The sequence below is a fragment of the Erinaceus europaeus genome, chromosome 17, assembly GCF_950295315.1.
Source record: "Erinaceus europaeus chromosome 17, mEriEur2.1, whole genome shotgun sequence".
Taxonomy (NCBI): domain Eukaryota; kingdom Metazoa; phylum Chordata; class Mammalia; order Eulipotyphla; family Erinaceidae; genus Erinaceus; species Erinaceus europaeus.
The window spans coordinates 4,013,792-4,030,536 of record NC_080178.1 but is presented as its reverse complement, the minus strand read 5'-3'; the positions used below and the strand labels follow the sequence as shown (position 1 = coordinate 4,030,536).

General features: G+C 52.9%; 1 protein-coding gene across 1 annotated transcript; it reads left to right on the top strand.

The window, feature by feature from the left end:
* The first annotated feature begins 553 nt into the window (after positions 1–553).
* Positions 554–10,207, top strand: CDC42EP2 (CDC42 effector protein 2). Its single transcript, XM_016186204.2, has 2 exons — positions 554–650; positions 5,763–10,207. Exon 2 carries the CDS (start codon positions 6,006–6,008, stop codon positions 6,645–6,647), a length of 642 nt encoding a protein of 213 aa, XP_016041690.1. The 5' UTR covers positions 554–650; positions 5,763–6,005; the 3' UTR covers positions 6,648–10,207.
* Positions 10,208–16,745: the final 6,538 nt, after the last annotated feature.

The window sequence follows — 16,745 nt, the reverse complement described above, 5'->3', positions numbered from 1 at the left end:
TGCGTATGCGAATGAATGGATGAATGAATGAGTAAATGGATGGATGGAGGATGGATGGATGGGTGGATGGATGGATAGGCAAAGGAACCAACTTTGGAAGGTGGAAGTGTGTTCCCACCCTGCCCAGTGCACCCAGCCAGGAGCCAATACAGGCGCCCCAGGCTATGGGCGGCTGTGTGTGATGTCTGCCCCTAGGGGCCTCCCAGACTTCATTCATTCCCGGAGTCACTGCACACACACACACACACACACACACCCACCCCAAGCCCCACCTCCGCCCCCTCAGCCCCTCCCCGAGCCCAGCCCAGCCGAGGGCCTCTGTGCTTTCTCAAGAATTCGCTCTTCTGGCTTCCTCTCCCTCGATCCTTCCAGAACCGAAGGTTTGGGCCCCGGGCGGAGACTGGCCCCACGGCCCGCAGCCCGCAGCCGCCTCGGGAGAGCGCGGCAGCCTCAGCTTGGTGGGCGGGGCCTGGGCGTGGTGGGCGTGTCTGGTGGGGGGCGTGTCGCGACAATGCGGCCCTACCATTGGCTCGGACGCCGGGGCGGAGCAGGGGGCGTGGTCTGAGGGGCAGTGGTCCTGGGAGAAAGTTCGCAGCCGGAGTCCCCGCGCGGCGCCCTCCGGCAGCTCCGCGGTGCAGCCCGCGCACCAGGTGAGTTCGCGCCCCGCGCCGGCGGCGAGGAGCCCGGGAAGCCTGTCCCTGTGGCGGCCGGTGAGGGCTGGCTCCAGGCCTGTCACCTCCGCGCGCGTCCTTTCCCTGGGTCCTCGCGGCCACGCCCGCCGCCCTCTGCGCCCCGCATCCCGAGCGCGGTCCCCGAGCCCCGGGGGCGCACGGCCGGCCGTATTTTTAGCCGGCGAGGAGGCGTCCTTCTATCTTTAGCCGCCAGGCACCCGAGACGGGTCCGGGCTGGGCTGCGGGGCAGGGCGGGGGCAGGACGCTCGGACTTTGGACAGGCCGAGAGCTGGGGGGCGCCTCCCGACGTGGAGATCCGAGCAGGGGCCCCACCCGCCCCCTCCTCGCCCCGGGCGCTCTGCTGGGAAGACCGGCCCCCCAGACCCGGAGAGGGAAAGCCTGGAGTCCTGCCCGGAGTTGGGCGCCCGGGCTCCTCCCGCAGGTGGAGGCGCGCGCCCCCTGGCGGCCAGGGGGCAGAGCGCCGCTCCCACGGGGCCCCCGGGCAGTGCTGGGGCCGGGGCCCTCCGTCCCACTGTGCCCCAGAGCCCAGTGCTTGAGGAAGGCCCTCGCTCGCTATGTTTGCGCGGGGGACCGGCTCGCCCCGTCGGTGGGACCTCGTGCTCGCTGGCAGTGTGGCAGTCGGTCTCCCGCTGGTGTGGCACCTTTATGTCAGAGGGGAGAGGTGTCAGGCCCAAGGTCACAGGTGGACATGGACTCAAGGTCGGCCTCCAGATGTCAAGGTCAGGGGCGGCTCTTTGAACAACCCCCGCGGGAAGTGGCCTCAGGCACTCTACTCCCCGGAAGTCACTTTCCTAGAAGGGTGCTGGCTCCCCCTGACTCTCCCTCCATCTGGGGGAGCCACCCCCCCTTGCCCAGCCCCCACGACCCTGACCTGATAGAGTCCAGGGTACTTGGGGGCAAGAAGCAGCCAAGAGGCAGAGCTTAGATGAAGGGGGTCCGGGGACCCCAAGGCCTGTCCCTTCCTGGGTACCAGGCAGATCAGGGAGGCTAGCACAGCCCAGCTGACTGGGCCCCCCTGTTCCTTCTCCTCCTCCTAGCCGGCGACCTGGGCTAAGTCACTTAATGTCCCCCAGGCCCAGCCACTGCCTCTGTAAAAGGCAGGGCCGACACCGACACCCTGCGTGTCATGTCCCTGCGATTTGGGGCCACACAGCTGGAAACTTGCAGGGCCTGGGGCTCCCCGGGGTGGCCCAGCCCACCCCTCCCCCAGCCTCCATTCTCCTCACATCTGGAATTGGGCGGGGAGCCCTGGCTGGAGGGAGACAGCTGTCAGAGACGCCCAATTTGTTGTAGAAACACTCAAGCTGTCTTGGCGGGGCCCTGTGTGATTGTGGGGGGACAGAGGGAGGCCCATCTGTCAGCCCCATGAATGAAGAGGAAGGGGAAGCTGCCCACCCCCCAGGTCCTGCCTGCCAAGGGCACAGATGGGACGTGTGGACACTGCCCCCAGGCCTGGCACGGTGGGCAGAGGTGAATGCCTGTGGGCGGGTACATGGGGGCCCCCCAACACCCTCCCCTCAGCTTCTCCAGGCTCTGCTGGAGCCCTGCCACGGGAGAGTCATTCCCTTTGTTTCCTGCGAGCTGCAGGTGTCCAGCTCTGCCACTGACCCCGGGTGTCCGGTGCTGGGCGGAGCTTCCTGTGTGAGGCCCAGGCCAGGGCGGTCTGGGCAGTGGGCATGCTTCCTCCTGTGGCTCCACTTTCTGCCCCAGGAAGCAGGGGCCAGAGGGCCTGGCTAGGTGGGGAGGCTGAGCCCCTGGGACCTTGGACAGTTCCTTTCTTCCGACTTTGCTGGATCTGGGGGGCGTTCTTGGCTCCCTTTTTATGTCAGTGTGACACCCTCTGGTCTATTTATTTCTACCACGTTAAAAATAGCATTACGGGGGGATAGGGGTGGGCAGGGGTGGCGCTGGGCAGTGATATTACCATGCACAACCCAGGAGCAGTGGATCAAGCAGTGGATCACTCCCCACCTGCAGGGAGGACGCTTCAGGGGGTGGTGACGCAGGTCTGCAAGTGTTCATCTTTTTCTCTCCCTCTCTACTTCCTCATAACCTCTCAATTTCTCTCTGTCCTGTCAAGTATAGTAGAAAATAAAAGTTAAAAAAAAAAAAAAAAAAGGGGGGGAGTCAGGCAGTAGCACAGTGGTTAAGCACAGGTGGCGCAAAGTACAAGGACCAGCAGAAGGATCCCGGTTTGAGCCCCCGGCTCCCCACCTTCAGGGGAATCGCTTCACAGGTGATGAAGCAGGTCTGCAGGTGTCTGTCTTTCTCTCCCCCTCTCTGTCTTCCCCTCCTCTCTCCATTTCTCTCTGTCCTATCCAACAACGACAACATCAATAACAACAATTTAAAAAAGGACAGCAAAAGGGAAAATAAATAAATAAATATAAAAATAATTGAGAAGTGGTTCGGGAGGTGGCGCAGTGATAAAGCTTTGGACTTTCAAGCATGAGGTCCTGAGTTAGATTCCCCGACAGCACATGTGCCAGTGATGTCTGGTTCTTTCTCTCTCCTCCTCTTTCTCATTAATAAATAAAATCTTTAACAATAATAATTATAATAATTGAGAAATGGTTGCAACCCTAAAAACAAAAATAAAATAAAATAAAATAAGGGCAGGGGAAAAAAATAAGGGCAGGGGTAGCTAGCATAATGGTTATGCAAAGAGACTCTCTTGCCTGAGGCTCCAAAATCCCTGGTCCAATCCCCCCACACCACCATAAGTCAGGGATGAGCAGTGCTCTGGTAAAATCATAAATAAATAAATAAATAAATAATAAAATAGCATTACTGGGATCAGCAGATAGCTCACCTAGGAAAGTGCAGGCCTTACCATATCCAAGACCCCCTGATGGGAGCCCTGGCACCACATGGGAACATCATGGCACCGAGGGCAGCTCCACAGATGGGAGGTTGCCGCTGTGATGCCTCTTCCCCCTCTGAAAAATTTGATAAAAGAAAAGTCAGCTTGGGCGAGAGGGTGATATCACACACAAATACAGCACGTGCATATCACTAGGCATAACGGCTTCTACAAGTCTGATTCAGAAAGTCTCCTGGACTCTGCACATCACTGCCTGATGAGCTCTCTTTCCCACTTGCTCCTCCGTTTCTGTGGAGGACACTTCCCTCTCTGCCACCAGACCCTGTGCCCAGCGGAGGTCAAACAGCTGACCGACCACCTTGTCTCGGCTGTGCAGGTGCCTGGGGAGGGGCGGGGCTCTCTCTCAGCGGCTGGAATCTCTGCTGCGTGTTTGTGTTGTGTTCTCTCTGCTGAGCTCCGTGCGAATCCCTCTGAAATGTCTTATAGCCCTGATTTTATTGAGCTACCTTTTTTTAAAAAAATTTTATTATTTATGAGAAAGACAGGAGGAGAGAAAGACCAGACATCACTCTGGTACATGTGCTGCCGGGGACTGAACATGAGCCCTCATGCTTTTCAGTCCAGTGCTTTATCCACTGCTCTACCTCCAAGATGACAATTTACTTTTTTTTTGTTTGTTTGTGTGTGTGTGTTTGTTTTTGTTTTTTTTGACACCTGCAGACCTGCTTCACCACCTGTGAAGCGACTCCCCTGCAGGTGGGGAGCTGGGGGCTCGAACCAGGATCCTTACGCCGGTCCTTGTGCTTTGCACCACGTGCGCTTAACCCGATGCGCTACCGCCCGATTCCCAGTTTTGTTTTGTTTTTAAGATTTTATTTATTAATGAGAAAGAAAGAAAAAGAACCAGACATCACTCTGGTATATGTGCAGCCAGGGATCGAACTCAGGACCTGATGCTTGAGAGTCCCATGCTTTCTCTACTGCACCACCTCCTGGAACACCGACTTACTTTTTTTTTTATTATTATTGAGAGAGGCCAGAGCATTTATGGGGGGGCTGAAGCAGAACCCCGGCAGATGCAGTGCTGGGGGGTCAAACCCAGGACATCATGTTCACAAATTCAGTGCTTTACCTGCACAATCTCCCAGATGCCTTGTTTTCATACGGTGCTGGGGCCTGAACCGGAGGCTTCACAGTTGCAACACATGTGCTCTACTGCTAAGCCACCTCCCTGGCCCTGGCTCTGATTTTTCCTTCCTTTCCTTCTCTTCTTCCTCCTCTTCCTCTCCCTCTCCTTCCTCTTTCTCTCCTTGGTTGTGGAGCTAGGGCCCTGAACACGCACTATGTCACTGCTTCCAGACTGCCTTTTTTGTTCCTTATTATTATTACTTTTAATTTTTTAACATTTATTTTCCCTTTTGTTGCCCTTGTTTTTTATTGTTGTTGTAGTTATTATTGTTGTTGTTGTTGATGTCATCATTGTTAATAGGACAGAGAGAAATGGAGAGAGGAGGGGAAGACAGAGAGGGGGAGAGAAAGACAGACACCTGCAGACCTGCTTCACCGCCTGTGAAGCGACTCCCCTGCAGGTGGGGAGCCGGGGGCTCAAACTGGGATCCTTATGCCGGTCCTTGCGCTTTGCGCCACATGCATTTAACCTGCTGTGCTACCGCCCGACTCCCTCTTATTATTTTATACATATGTGGAATGAGAGAGAGAGGTGGGGGGAGGAGGGGAAAGAGATATCACAGCACAGGATCTTCTCCAGGTGCTGTGGCCTCTCCTTCGGTGCCAGGAACTCCAATCGGGCCTGCAGTCCTGGCAAAGCATGTGCCCTACAGGGTAGTTCAGTCTGACTTTTGAAATGGGAGATTAGGAGGATGGTTATGATGATGAGCAAACAAAATGGAAAGAAGCTCTCTGAGAGAGAGAGAGAGAGAGAGAGAGAGAGAGAGAACTAGAACATCATTCTGGCCCATGTGACGCTGGGAGTCGGACTTGGAACCTCACACTTGAGAGTCCAGTGCCCGACCCACCGTGTCACCTCCCGGGCTGCTATCTCTACTTTTAGAAGGTGGGGAGTGGGGAGTGGGGACAGGTCAGAGTGTTGCTGGACTCTGCCATGTGGTGGTGCTGGGGATTGAACCTGGGACATCTGGGACCACAGGCGTGCATGTCCTGGATGGATCTGAGCTGTCTCCTGACTCTGGTCCTTCTGTCCCTGACTTGCACCATTTGTGTTCCAGCCACTCGGTCCGGATCTGGGGGAGACCATCCATGCCGCGGCCCCTCCCGTCACTTCCCGAGTCCAGAGGATTTGCAGCCTTTGGAGAGGGCGTGGTTTTTGCCATCTCTGCCCTCCGACTCCACCGTTGATCTTCCCTGGCCCTCTTGGGAGAACGTTCCTCGCCCCCCCCCCCCAGTCTCAGCCAGGGACGGGCTTTGGGGTTTCCTGGAGAGGAGGCGGGAGGCCCAGGGGGCCCGGCGCCATGTCCACCAAGGTGCCCATCTACCTGAAGCGTGGCAGCCGCAAAGGTAAGAAGGAGAAGCTGAGGGACCTGCTGTCCTCGGACATGATCAGCCCGCCGCTGGGAGACTTCCGCCACACCATCCACATTGGCAGCCAGGGCGGCAGCGACAGCTTCGGGGACATCTCCTTCCTGCAGGACAAGCTGCACCTCCTGCCGGGGCTGCCGGCCGCCCAGGGCCCTGAGGAGGACGCCCCCCTGGACCTCCCCTTCCAGTTCACCCGCATGGCCTCACTGTGCGGCCGGGAGCTGCCCCCAGACGGGCTGTCCCCACTGCTCAAGAATGCCATCTCCCTGCCGGCCATCGGAGGCCCGCAGGCCCTCACCCTGCCATCCACACAGGCGCCCCCCAAGCCCCCTCGGCTCCACCTGGAGAACCCGCAGCCGCCCCCCCAGGAGGCTGGGAGTGTGGACGACTGGGTGGTACCCGAGGCGGGTTCTGCCCCCAACGGGCTCAGCCCTGAGTCGACGGGGTCCGAGGAGGCCTTTCTGTCCCACGCCAACTCCCTGCTCTCACTGCAGGTGGACCTGGGGCCTTCCATCCTAGACGAAGTCCTCCAGATCATGGACCAGGACCTGGGCCACGTGGGGACCCCCACCTAGGAGCCGGACGCAATTGGGAAGTGGGGCCTCCCCAGGTCCCACCAGTGTGTGGTCACCGATTCTGAGCCTCCGTCCTCCCATCCCCTCCCCACAGCAGAGTGCACCCCACTGCTCCCCCCCTAAGCCCCCCGGCTCTGAGGACATGTGCTGAAGGAAGCCCAAAGTGCCCAAGCATCTTGGGGGTCCCCTGGATCCCCCATTGCGAGCTGCCCCTTCTTCCCTCAGAACCTTGGGGGAAGGCTGAAATGGACCCCCCCCAAATACCCCGCCAGTCGGGTGTCCTGATGGGTTGGCAGCGAGGGTAGAGAGGGCACAGCCTGCCGGGGCTTGTCCTGCTACCCTGTCCCTTCCCGCCACCACCAGGGGACTCTGCTCACAATAAAAGCCGCTGCTGGTGGCAGCTGTCCTCTCGGGGCTGTGCGCCAGGCCCCCTGCTGCCACGCCAGGCTCTGCCACCCACCCGGCTGGAGCCCCGGGAAGTCCCTGGAGAGCCAGAAGCAGGGCTGAACCAGTGGGGGTGGCCAGGCACTGGGGGGCTTCTTGGGGAGACCCAGGTGTGGAGGAATAACCATCAGGCCTAGAGCCAGGGACTCACAGCTTCAGGGGACTGAAGTGTGAGGTGGGGCGGCAGACACCTCGGGGCTGTTTGTGCAGCTGCAGAGCGCCAGGCAGACAGTGCTGAGGTGGCAGACGGGCCTCCACCAGGAGAACAGCACCAAGCCCGTGTAAGACTCAGTTTCCCCATCTCTGTGATGCCCACCTGTGGGGATGCTGAGAAAATTAGGGATGGTGTTGACGCCTCGTCATCTGGAGGGGAGTCAGCAGCGGTGCTGGGGGCCCAGGAGACAGCACAGAAGACTTGCGGGCAAAAGGTCCCAGGTTTGATCCCCGGCACTGCCAATAGCCACAGTTGAGCAGTGCTCCGCTTAGAGACCCAAATGAGAGGGAGAGAAAGGAGAAGAGAGATGCTTTGACGTGAGAGACATCGTGAGGCACACACAGTGCCTGGGATCCAATGAGGGACCGCGGGCAGATGAGTCCGACGCTCGACGACGCTCTACTAATCAAGCGAGATCCCAGCTGCTCCAGTTTGCCTTTTGTTTTTGTTCTGGTCTCTCCCCCCACACACACACACATACACGCACGCATGCGCGCACACACGCACACACACGCACACACACGCACCAGAGCCCTGCTCAGCTGTGGCTAATGGTGGTGTTGGGGACTGAACCTGGGGGTTCAGAGCCACAGGCAGGATAGTCTTGCAGAACCACTGTGCTGTCTCCCCAGCCACGTTCTGCCTCTCTGCCCACCCACAGCTGGATGCCTGGCTTGCTCCTGCCTTCTGGCGGTCATGACTGGTGCTGCTCTGAATGTGGGGTGCGAACAGCTCTCTGAGGCCCTAGTCGCTGTCCTGCATGCACACATATAAACAAGTGGGGTGGTTGCGTCACACGGTTGCCTTTTTTGGTTTTTATTACTTTTTAAAGATTTATTGTGGGACCGGGTGGTGACGCGCCTGGTTGAGCGCACATGTTATAATGCACAAGGAGCCAGGTTCGAGACCCCGGTTCCCACCTGCAGGGGGGAAGTTTCACGTGTGGTGAAGCAGGGTTGCAGGTGTCTCTCTGACCCTTTCCTCTCGATTTCTGGCTGTCTCTATCAAATAAATAAATAAATAAATAAATAAAAATTTTAAAAAGATTAATTGTATTTATGTCATGAGACACAAAGAGAATTTCCTTGGAGATAGAGAGAGACAGAAGCCGGACTTCTGCCCATCACATGCAAGGACACTGAATTGGGAGTTGCCAGCACGCAGAGTTCTGCCCTCGACCAACGGAGCTGCTTACCTGGTTGATACATGTAAATCTCTGTGTAATAGTTTTTTTTTTTTAATTTATTTTTTCCCTTTTGTTGCCCTTGTTATTTATCGTCATCGTTGTTATTATTGGTGTTGTTATTGCTGTCGTTGTTGGATAGGACAGAGAGAAATGGAGAGAGGAGGGGAAGACAGAGAGGGGGAGAGAAAGACAGACACCTGCAGACCTGCTTCACCGCCTGGGAAGCGACTCCCCTGCAGGTGGGGAGCCCGGGGCTTGAACCAGAATATTGATGCCGGTCCGTACGCTTTCTTTCGGTCATGTGCACCTAACCCGCTGTGCCCCTGCCCGGCTCCCTGTGTAGTAATTTTAAAGATGTATTTAGTTGATGAGAGAAAGAGAGAGCCAGAGCATTGCTCTGGCACCTGTGATGCCAGGCCGGGGACTCTAGACATCGTGCTTGAGAGGTCAGTGCTTTATTCACAGAACCACCTCCCCCTGCCACAAATCTGTGTGCCATCTTGATTTTTACAAACTGCAGTCCTATTTCCTTCAGCAACTCCACCATTTTTTTCCCCTTTTTTGTTTCATTCTGTTAAAAAAAAAAAAAGTGTCAGAGAGTGACCCCAGGGTCCCACGTATGTATGGTAGCGCCACTGAGGTCAGATCCCTGGGACAGTTATTCAGTGTGTGTGAGAGAGAGAGAGAGAGAGAGGAGGAACTCTAAAACACTTCTGCCTTTTATGGTGTTCCATGTGGTGCTGGGACTTGAATTAAGCGCTAAATCTGGGGCCAGGTGGTGGCGCACCTGGTTAAGTGCTCACATTGCAGTGAGCAAGGAACCGGGTTCAAGTCCCTGGCCCCTACCTGCAGGGTGAAAGCTTCACGAGTGGTGAAGCAGGGATACAGGTGTTTCTCTGTCTCTCTCCCTCTCTATCTCCCCCTTCCCCTCTCAATTTCTCTCTATCCAATAATAAATAAAAATATGTTTTAAAAAAGCTCTCAATCTGAAAATGTAGAGACACCTCATAATTTTTAATGCAGTGTCAGGCATTGGACCCAAGGTCTTATACCTGGCCTTCACCACTGGACCACTCCCACCCTCCTAAAGGAGTGCGAGATGTGAGGTGATGAAGAGAGGCACCCCTCACCATCCGTGGGGCTGGCTGTCTCTGTCTGTGGTGCTGCCCGTGAAGCGCTCTATGGCTGAGCCTGCTTCCTGGCCCATCTGCCGCAATTATCCAGAAGGATGTGAGACCATAAAGCCTGCCCTTGACTGCAGACCTCCCCCCGCCCGCCCGCCACAGGGACTCAGCTACAGACCCTGGAGAGAGCATGGAAAGGGGGAGTTCTGGAGGGCCAGTCCTGGCAGGCTCCCCCTCAGCGTGTGGGGGGCCTGTCCCCTCCCATCACCTAGGGAGGGAAAACCAGAAGACATCTCAGAGCTGGAAAGCAGAATATGCCACCCAGCCCCCGCCCAGCTAGAGGCCGGAGCAGCTGTGGGAGGGGAGCACGTGTGGCCTGGTTCCCGGCGACTGTAAGCCACCTACCCTGCACCCCTCACAGACAAAGCAGTGGGTGCTTTGAACACCCAGTGACTAGAACAATGGACTTGCAAGCACGAAGTCCCGAGTTCAATCCCGTGTTATATGTGCCAGAGTGATTCTCTGGTTCTCTCTGTATGTCTGTCTCCCTCTTTTTCTCTCATCAGTCAATAAAATCTTTTTTTAAAAAAAAGTGTCCTGGGGCTGTGATAATGAGCTGAGGAGTGAACTAGGCACACACCTATGTGTTCTGAGGTAGCCAGGGGCAGAGAACAGGGCTCCCCTCTTCAGCTTCATGAGCTGAGGAGTGAACTAGGCACACACCTATGTGTTCTGAGGTAGCCAGGGGCAGAGAGATAGGGCTCCCCACTTCAGCTTGGAAAGGGGTCCAGGGGCCGGGATCCACAAACACCACCCAAGAGGCATTCCTTGAAGTAAGAAAACTTGTTGGTAAAAAAATGGCATATATATCTATAGTCCAGTGCTTTATTTTAATATTATTATTACTTTTTTCTTCTTTTTTTACCAGAACACTGCTCAGCTCTGAAAAATTTCCAGGCTATGACACATCGGGTTAAGCATACACAGTATGAAGTGCAAGGACCCACACAAGGATACTGGTTCAAGCCCTCGGATCCCTACCTACAGGGGGGTGGGTCCCTTCATAAGCAGTGAAGCAGGTCTGCAGGTGTCTTTCTCTCTCCTTTTTTTTTTTTATATTTTATTTATTTATTTTCTCTTTTGTTGTCCTTGTTTTTCGTTGTTGTTGTAGTTATTGTTATTGATGTTGTCGTTGTTAGATAGGACAGAGAGAAATGGAGAGAGGAGGGGAAGAGAGAGAGGGGCAGAGAAAGATAGACACCTGCAGACCTGCTTCACCGCTTGTGAAGCGACTCCCCTGCAGGTGGGGAGCCGGGGGCTCGAACCGGGGTCCTTATTCCGACCTTGTGCTTTGCACCACCTGCGCTTAACCCGCTGAGCTACAGCCCGACTCCCTCTCTCTCCCTTTCTATCTCCCCTAATTTCTCTCTGTCCAACAACAATAACAACAGTAACGGTGGGAAAAAAATTGGCCACCAGGAGCAGTGGATTCGTGGTGCAGGCACCAACCTCCAGCGATAGCCCTGGAGGCAAAAAAAGAGAGAGAGAGAGAGAGAGAGAGAGAGAGAGAGAGAGAGAGAGAAAGCGGAGAGCACACATTTAAATAATGAACACAGCACAGATGTTTCTCAGGGATATGCCTGCTGCTTATCTGGATGAGGCAGGGGTAGATAGCATAATGGTTATGCAAAGAAACGCTCATGCTTATGCTCAGGTCTGAGGCTCCAAGTCTCAGGTCCAGTCCCCACACCATTGTAAGTCAGAGCTGGGCAGTGCTCTGGTTATAATATCATTCATTGTGCTACTAGCTCGGGTCATTATAGAAGACCTATGTGCTTCGCTAAATGTTCCTCTTTTTGTTTTGTAGAGGTGGAGACTCCAGTGTGCTGCTCTCAGCCCTGCAGGCAGGACTCTGGGTCAGTTAGAGAGACAGGGTGGGAGACCACTAAGACCACCACAGCACCTGGGCTTCTTCCAGTAACACATGGCAGGGTTTGAACCTGTTGGCATCCCATGGCAGGGTTTGAACCTGTTGTTCATTGTTGTTGTAGTTATTGTTGTTGTTATTGCTGTCATCATTGCTAGATAGGACAGAGAGAAATGGAGAGAGGAGGGGAAGACAGAGAGGGGGAGAGAAAGACAGACACCTGCAGACCTGCTTCACCGCCTGGGAAGCGACTCCCCTGCAGGTGGGGAGCCGGGAGCTCGAACTGGGATCCTTATGTCGGTCCTTGTGCTTTGCGCCACCTGTGCTTAACCTGCTGCGCTACCACTCAACTACTGTGGTGGCACTTCTTTTTTTTTTTTTTTTCCTCCTCTAGGGTTATTGCTGGGCTCGGTGCCTGCACCATGAATCCACTGCTCCTGGAGGCCATTTTTCCCCCTTTTTGTTGCCCTAGTTGTTGCATGCTCGTTGCGGTTATTATTGCCATTGTTGACGTTGCTTTGTTGTTGGATAGGACAGAGAGAAATGGAGAGAGGAGGGGAAGACAGAGAGAGAGGGGAGAGAAAGATAGACACCTGCAGACCTGCTTCACTGCCCCTGAAGCGACTCCCCTACAGGTGGGGAGCCGGGGGCTCGAACCGGGATCCTTACGCAGCTCCCTGCGCTTTGCGCCACGTGCGCTTAACCCACTGTGCCACCGCCCGACTCCCATGGTGGCACTTCTTAATAGATAGTTGTTCCGTGTGTGTGTGTGTGTGTGTGTGTGTGTGTGTGTGTGTGTGTGTGTTTAATAGAGGGATAGAGAGAGAGAACCAGAGTATCACCACTCTGGCACATGTGATGCTGGGACTTGAACTAAGGATCTGTGCTTGAAACTCTAACACTTTACTGTGCCACTTCCCAGAACACCCTTGAAGATAGCTTCGTGTGTTTTAACCCCTTTAAACACAGTAGCGATAGTATTTTGTATTTGGTATCCAATGAATGCAGTATCTAAAATCTTTTTAAAAAATTATTTATGGGATGATCTCACTCTCAGGTAGAAGTTGAAAAACAAGATCAGAAGAGAAAACACAAGTAGAACCTGAACTGGAATTGGCGTATTGCACCAAAGTAAAAGACTCTGGGGTGGGGGTGGGTGGGTGGGGAGAATACAGGTCCAAGAAGGAGGACAGAGGACCTAGTGGGGGTTGTATTGTTAAATGGGAAACTGGGGAATGTTATGTATGTACAAACTATTGTATTTACTGTCGAATGGAAAACATTAATTCCCCAATAAAGAAATTTAAAAGAAAAAGAAAAAGAAGGATGAATATTGGATGATGTCACTCATGGACAGAAGTGGAGAAATGGGCGGAGGGGAGACAGCATAATGGTTATGCAAACAGACTCTCATGCCTGAGGCTCCAAAGTCCCACCATAAGCCAGAGCTGAAGAGTGCTCTGGTAAAAAAAAAAAAAAAAAAAAAAGTGGAGAAATAAGAACAGAAAGAGAAACTCAAAGCAGAACTTGGACTGGGCTTAGTGTACTCCACCGATGTAGAGGACTCTGGGTAGGGGCAGACCTTCAGGTCCTGGTGCACGAGGGTCGAGGAAGACCTAGGCTGGGGGGAGGGGCAGTGTGTCGCAGAAAACGAAGACATTGGGGGTCGGGCTGTAGTGCAGCGGGCTAAGCGCAGGTGGCGCAAAGCACAAGGACCGGCATAAGGATCCCGGTTCGAACCCCGGCTCCCCACCTGCAGGGGAGTCGCTTCACAGGCGGTGAAGCAGGTCTGCAGGTGTCTATCTTTCTCTCCTCCTCTCTGTCTTCCCCTCCCTCTCTCCATTTCTCTCTGTCCTATCCAACAACGACAACAACAATAATAACTACAACAATAAAACAACAAGGGCAACAAAAGGGAATAAATAAATAAAATAAATATAAAAAAATTAAAAAAAAAAGAAAACGAAGACATTTTACACACGTAGCAGCAACCGTATTTACCATTGACTGTGCACCATTCATTCCGCCCCCCTCCCCAACAAAAAACGGTCCATGTGTGTTGTGAACGGGTCTGTCCGTTTCATGTCGAGCTGCTGCTGTTGAGTTCTGGAGTCAGTGATTTTCAGATTCACCTTGCATCCATGATTCAGAAACAGACCCCAGTTGGGTTTAAGAATCTTCTGTCTGGGAGTCGGGCGGCAGCGCAGTGGGTTAAGCGCAGGTGGTGCAAAGCGCAAGGACCAGCGTAAGGATCCTGGTTTGAGCCCCCGGCTCCCCACCTGCAGGGGAGTCGCTTCACAGGTGGTGAAGCAGGTCTGCAGGTGTCTATCTTTCTCTCCCCCTCTCTGTCTTCCCCTCCTCTCTCCATTTCTCTCTGTCCTATCCAACAACAATGACATCAATAACAACAATAAAACAAGGTCAACAAAAGGGAATAAATAAATATTTAAAAAACAAGGGCAACAAAAGGGAAATTAAATAAAATATATATATAAAAGAGAAACAATTCAACAAGGGCAACAAAAGGGAAAATAAATATAAAATAAAATTTTTAAAAAAGAGAGAAACAATTATTTATTTATTCATGAGAAAGATAGGAGGAGAGAGAGAACCAGACATCACTCTGGTACATGTGCTGCCGGGGATCGAACTCAGGACGTCATGGTTGAGAATCCAATGCTTTATTCACTGTGCCACCTCCCAGATCACCACTATCTAAAATCTTTATGGTCTATTTGGCTGTTTTCTTGTTTGTGTCAGTCACTGTGGAAGGAAGTGCTTCCTGTTTCTTTGTGACTCTTTGTGGCCTAGAGATACTAGCTGAAAACATATTTTTAGAAATAATTAGAGGCCTGGGGTGAAAAGTACATTCCTTCAGAAAGGATATGGCTTGGTACCAAGTGAGTTTATTTCTGCTAGGTGACAGAGTTCATCCAAATTCAAGGCTTGAGTCTCCTTGGACCACCTAGATAATGAGACTCTGGGGCTATAGAACCCTGGAACTTGGAATCCTTGGCCCAAAGAGAGCATAATGGTTCTGCAAAAAAAATGTTCGTGCCTGAGGCTCCAAGTTCCCCTGTTCAATCTCTAGCACCACCAGTGACAAAGCAAGCGCTTTCTGCAGGCAGGCCATCTTGCTGGCCGCAATTTTCTCTAACTTTTCTTCAGCGGTAGGGATGGGATGAAACCCCCTCCCAGAGCCTGTCTCCTGTTATCCCTCTAAATGGATTTCCTGTCTGTTCTCTACTCCCCCCACCCCCGACAATTAGAATGAATCACCCAGCCAACAGCAGCGGCCTTCCTTGCCCAGTGACAGCTGTGACTCCTGAGGGCGCACCTTCAGAGTGGCACCCAATTGACTGAGAGGAGCTATTACAGCGCCCCCTGACGGAGGCAGTCTGTCCTGAAGCACTCCACAGAGATCTTTAGCTGAGATTGTGAGAGGCTGGCTCCCACTTCTACTCCTGGGCCCTGCCCGAGACACTGCCCACGCTGGTCCTGGTCATTGTTGGCCAGTGTTGAGGATCCTGAGAGAGGGAGTCGGGCGGTAGCGCAGCGGGTTAAGCGCAGGTGGCACCAAGCTCAAGGACCAGCATAAGGATCCCGGTTCGAGCCCCCGGCTCCCCACCTGCAGGGGAGTCGCTTCACAGGCGGTGAAGCAGGTCTGCAGGTGTCTGTCTCTCCCCTTCTCTGTCTTTCCCTCCTCTCTCCATTTCTCAAAACAAGGGCAACAAAAGGGAAAATAAATAAATTAATTAATAAATATAAAAGAATTTAAAAAAGAAGGGAACAGAGAAACCACCTTCACTGCTCCTGAAGCTTCCTCTCTGCAGGTGAGGACCAGGGGCATAAGACAGAGAGGGGAGAGACAGACAGACAGACAGACAGCTGCTTCACGGCTTGTGAAACAACCCCCTGTAGGTGGGGAGCCGGGGGCTCAAATTGGGATGATTGCCCCAGTCCCTTGCGCTTAATACTATGTGCGCTTAATTTGCTGTGCTACTGCCTGGCCCCCTTCCTTTTTCTTTTAAAATATATTTTATCTATCTAATAGAGATAGGGAGAACTTGAGATGGGAGGAGAAAGAGAAAGAAAGCGGTCTGGTGCTGGTGCGACTGGTTGAGCGCGTTACAATGGGCAAGGACTCTGGCTGGTTCAAGCCCCCAGTCCCCAGCTGTCGCTGGAGGGGGGGGAAGCTCTGAGAGTGGTGAGGCAGGGCTGCAGGTATCTGTCTCTCTCCCTCTGCCTCCCTATTCCTCTCAATTCCTGGTCGTCCCAATCCAATAAAAAAAAATAAAGATAATAAAAAAAGAGAGGGTAGGAGAGAGACACCTTTAGCACTTGCTTCGCCACTCATATCCTCCATGTGGGGACTGGGAGCTTGAACCCAGGTCCTCGGCCACTGTAGCAATGCATACTCTACCGGGTGTGCCACCCCCTGGCCAGCCTCTGGTTCTTTTTTTTTTTTTTTTCCTTTTAAAAAAATATTTATTTATTTAATTCCTTTTGTTGCCCTTGTTGTTTTTAATGTTGTAGTTATTATTGATGTTGTTGTTGTTGTTTGATAGGACAGAGAGAAATGGAGAGAGGAGGGGCAGACAGAGAGGGGGGAGAGAAAGACAGACATCTGCAGACCTGCCTCACAGCCTGTGAAGCAACTCCCTGCAGGTGGGGAGCTGGGGGCTCAAACCAGAATTCTTACGCTGGTCCTTGGGCTTTGCACCACATGCGCTTAACCCGCTGCGCTACCGCCTGACTCCCCCTCTGGGTCTTTCTAAGGCAGCTGACCGCTGGCCTGCAATCTGGTAAAGGCTAGGTGATGACAGACACCTTACAGCTTTCAACTATTGTGTGTGTGTGTGTATATATATATATATAATATATATATATATATATATATAAAACAAGGGCAACAAAAAGGAAATAAATAAATATTTAAAAAAATAAAATTTTAAAGTATATATGTATATATATACATATATACTTTAAAATTTTATTTAAAATATGTATATATACATATATACTTTAAAAATTTATTTTTTAAAATATTTATTTCCTTTTTGTTGCCCTTGTTTTATTGTTGTAGTTATTATTGGTGTTGTTATTGATGTCGTTGTTGTTGGATAGGACAGTGAGAAATAGAGAGAGGAGGGTTAGACAGAGGAGGAGAGAAAGATACCTGCAGACCTGCTTCACCGCCTGT

Bases quoted from the DNA above. Each gene is read 5' to 3' on its own strand.
- CDC42EP2 (XM_016186204.2), top strand. From the start codon at position 6,006: ATGTCCACCAAGGTGCCCATCTACCTGAAGCGTGGCAGCCGCAAAGGT.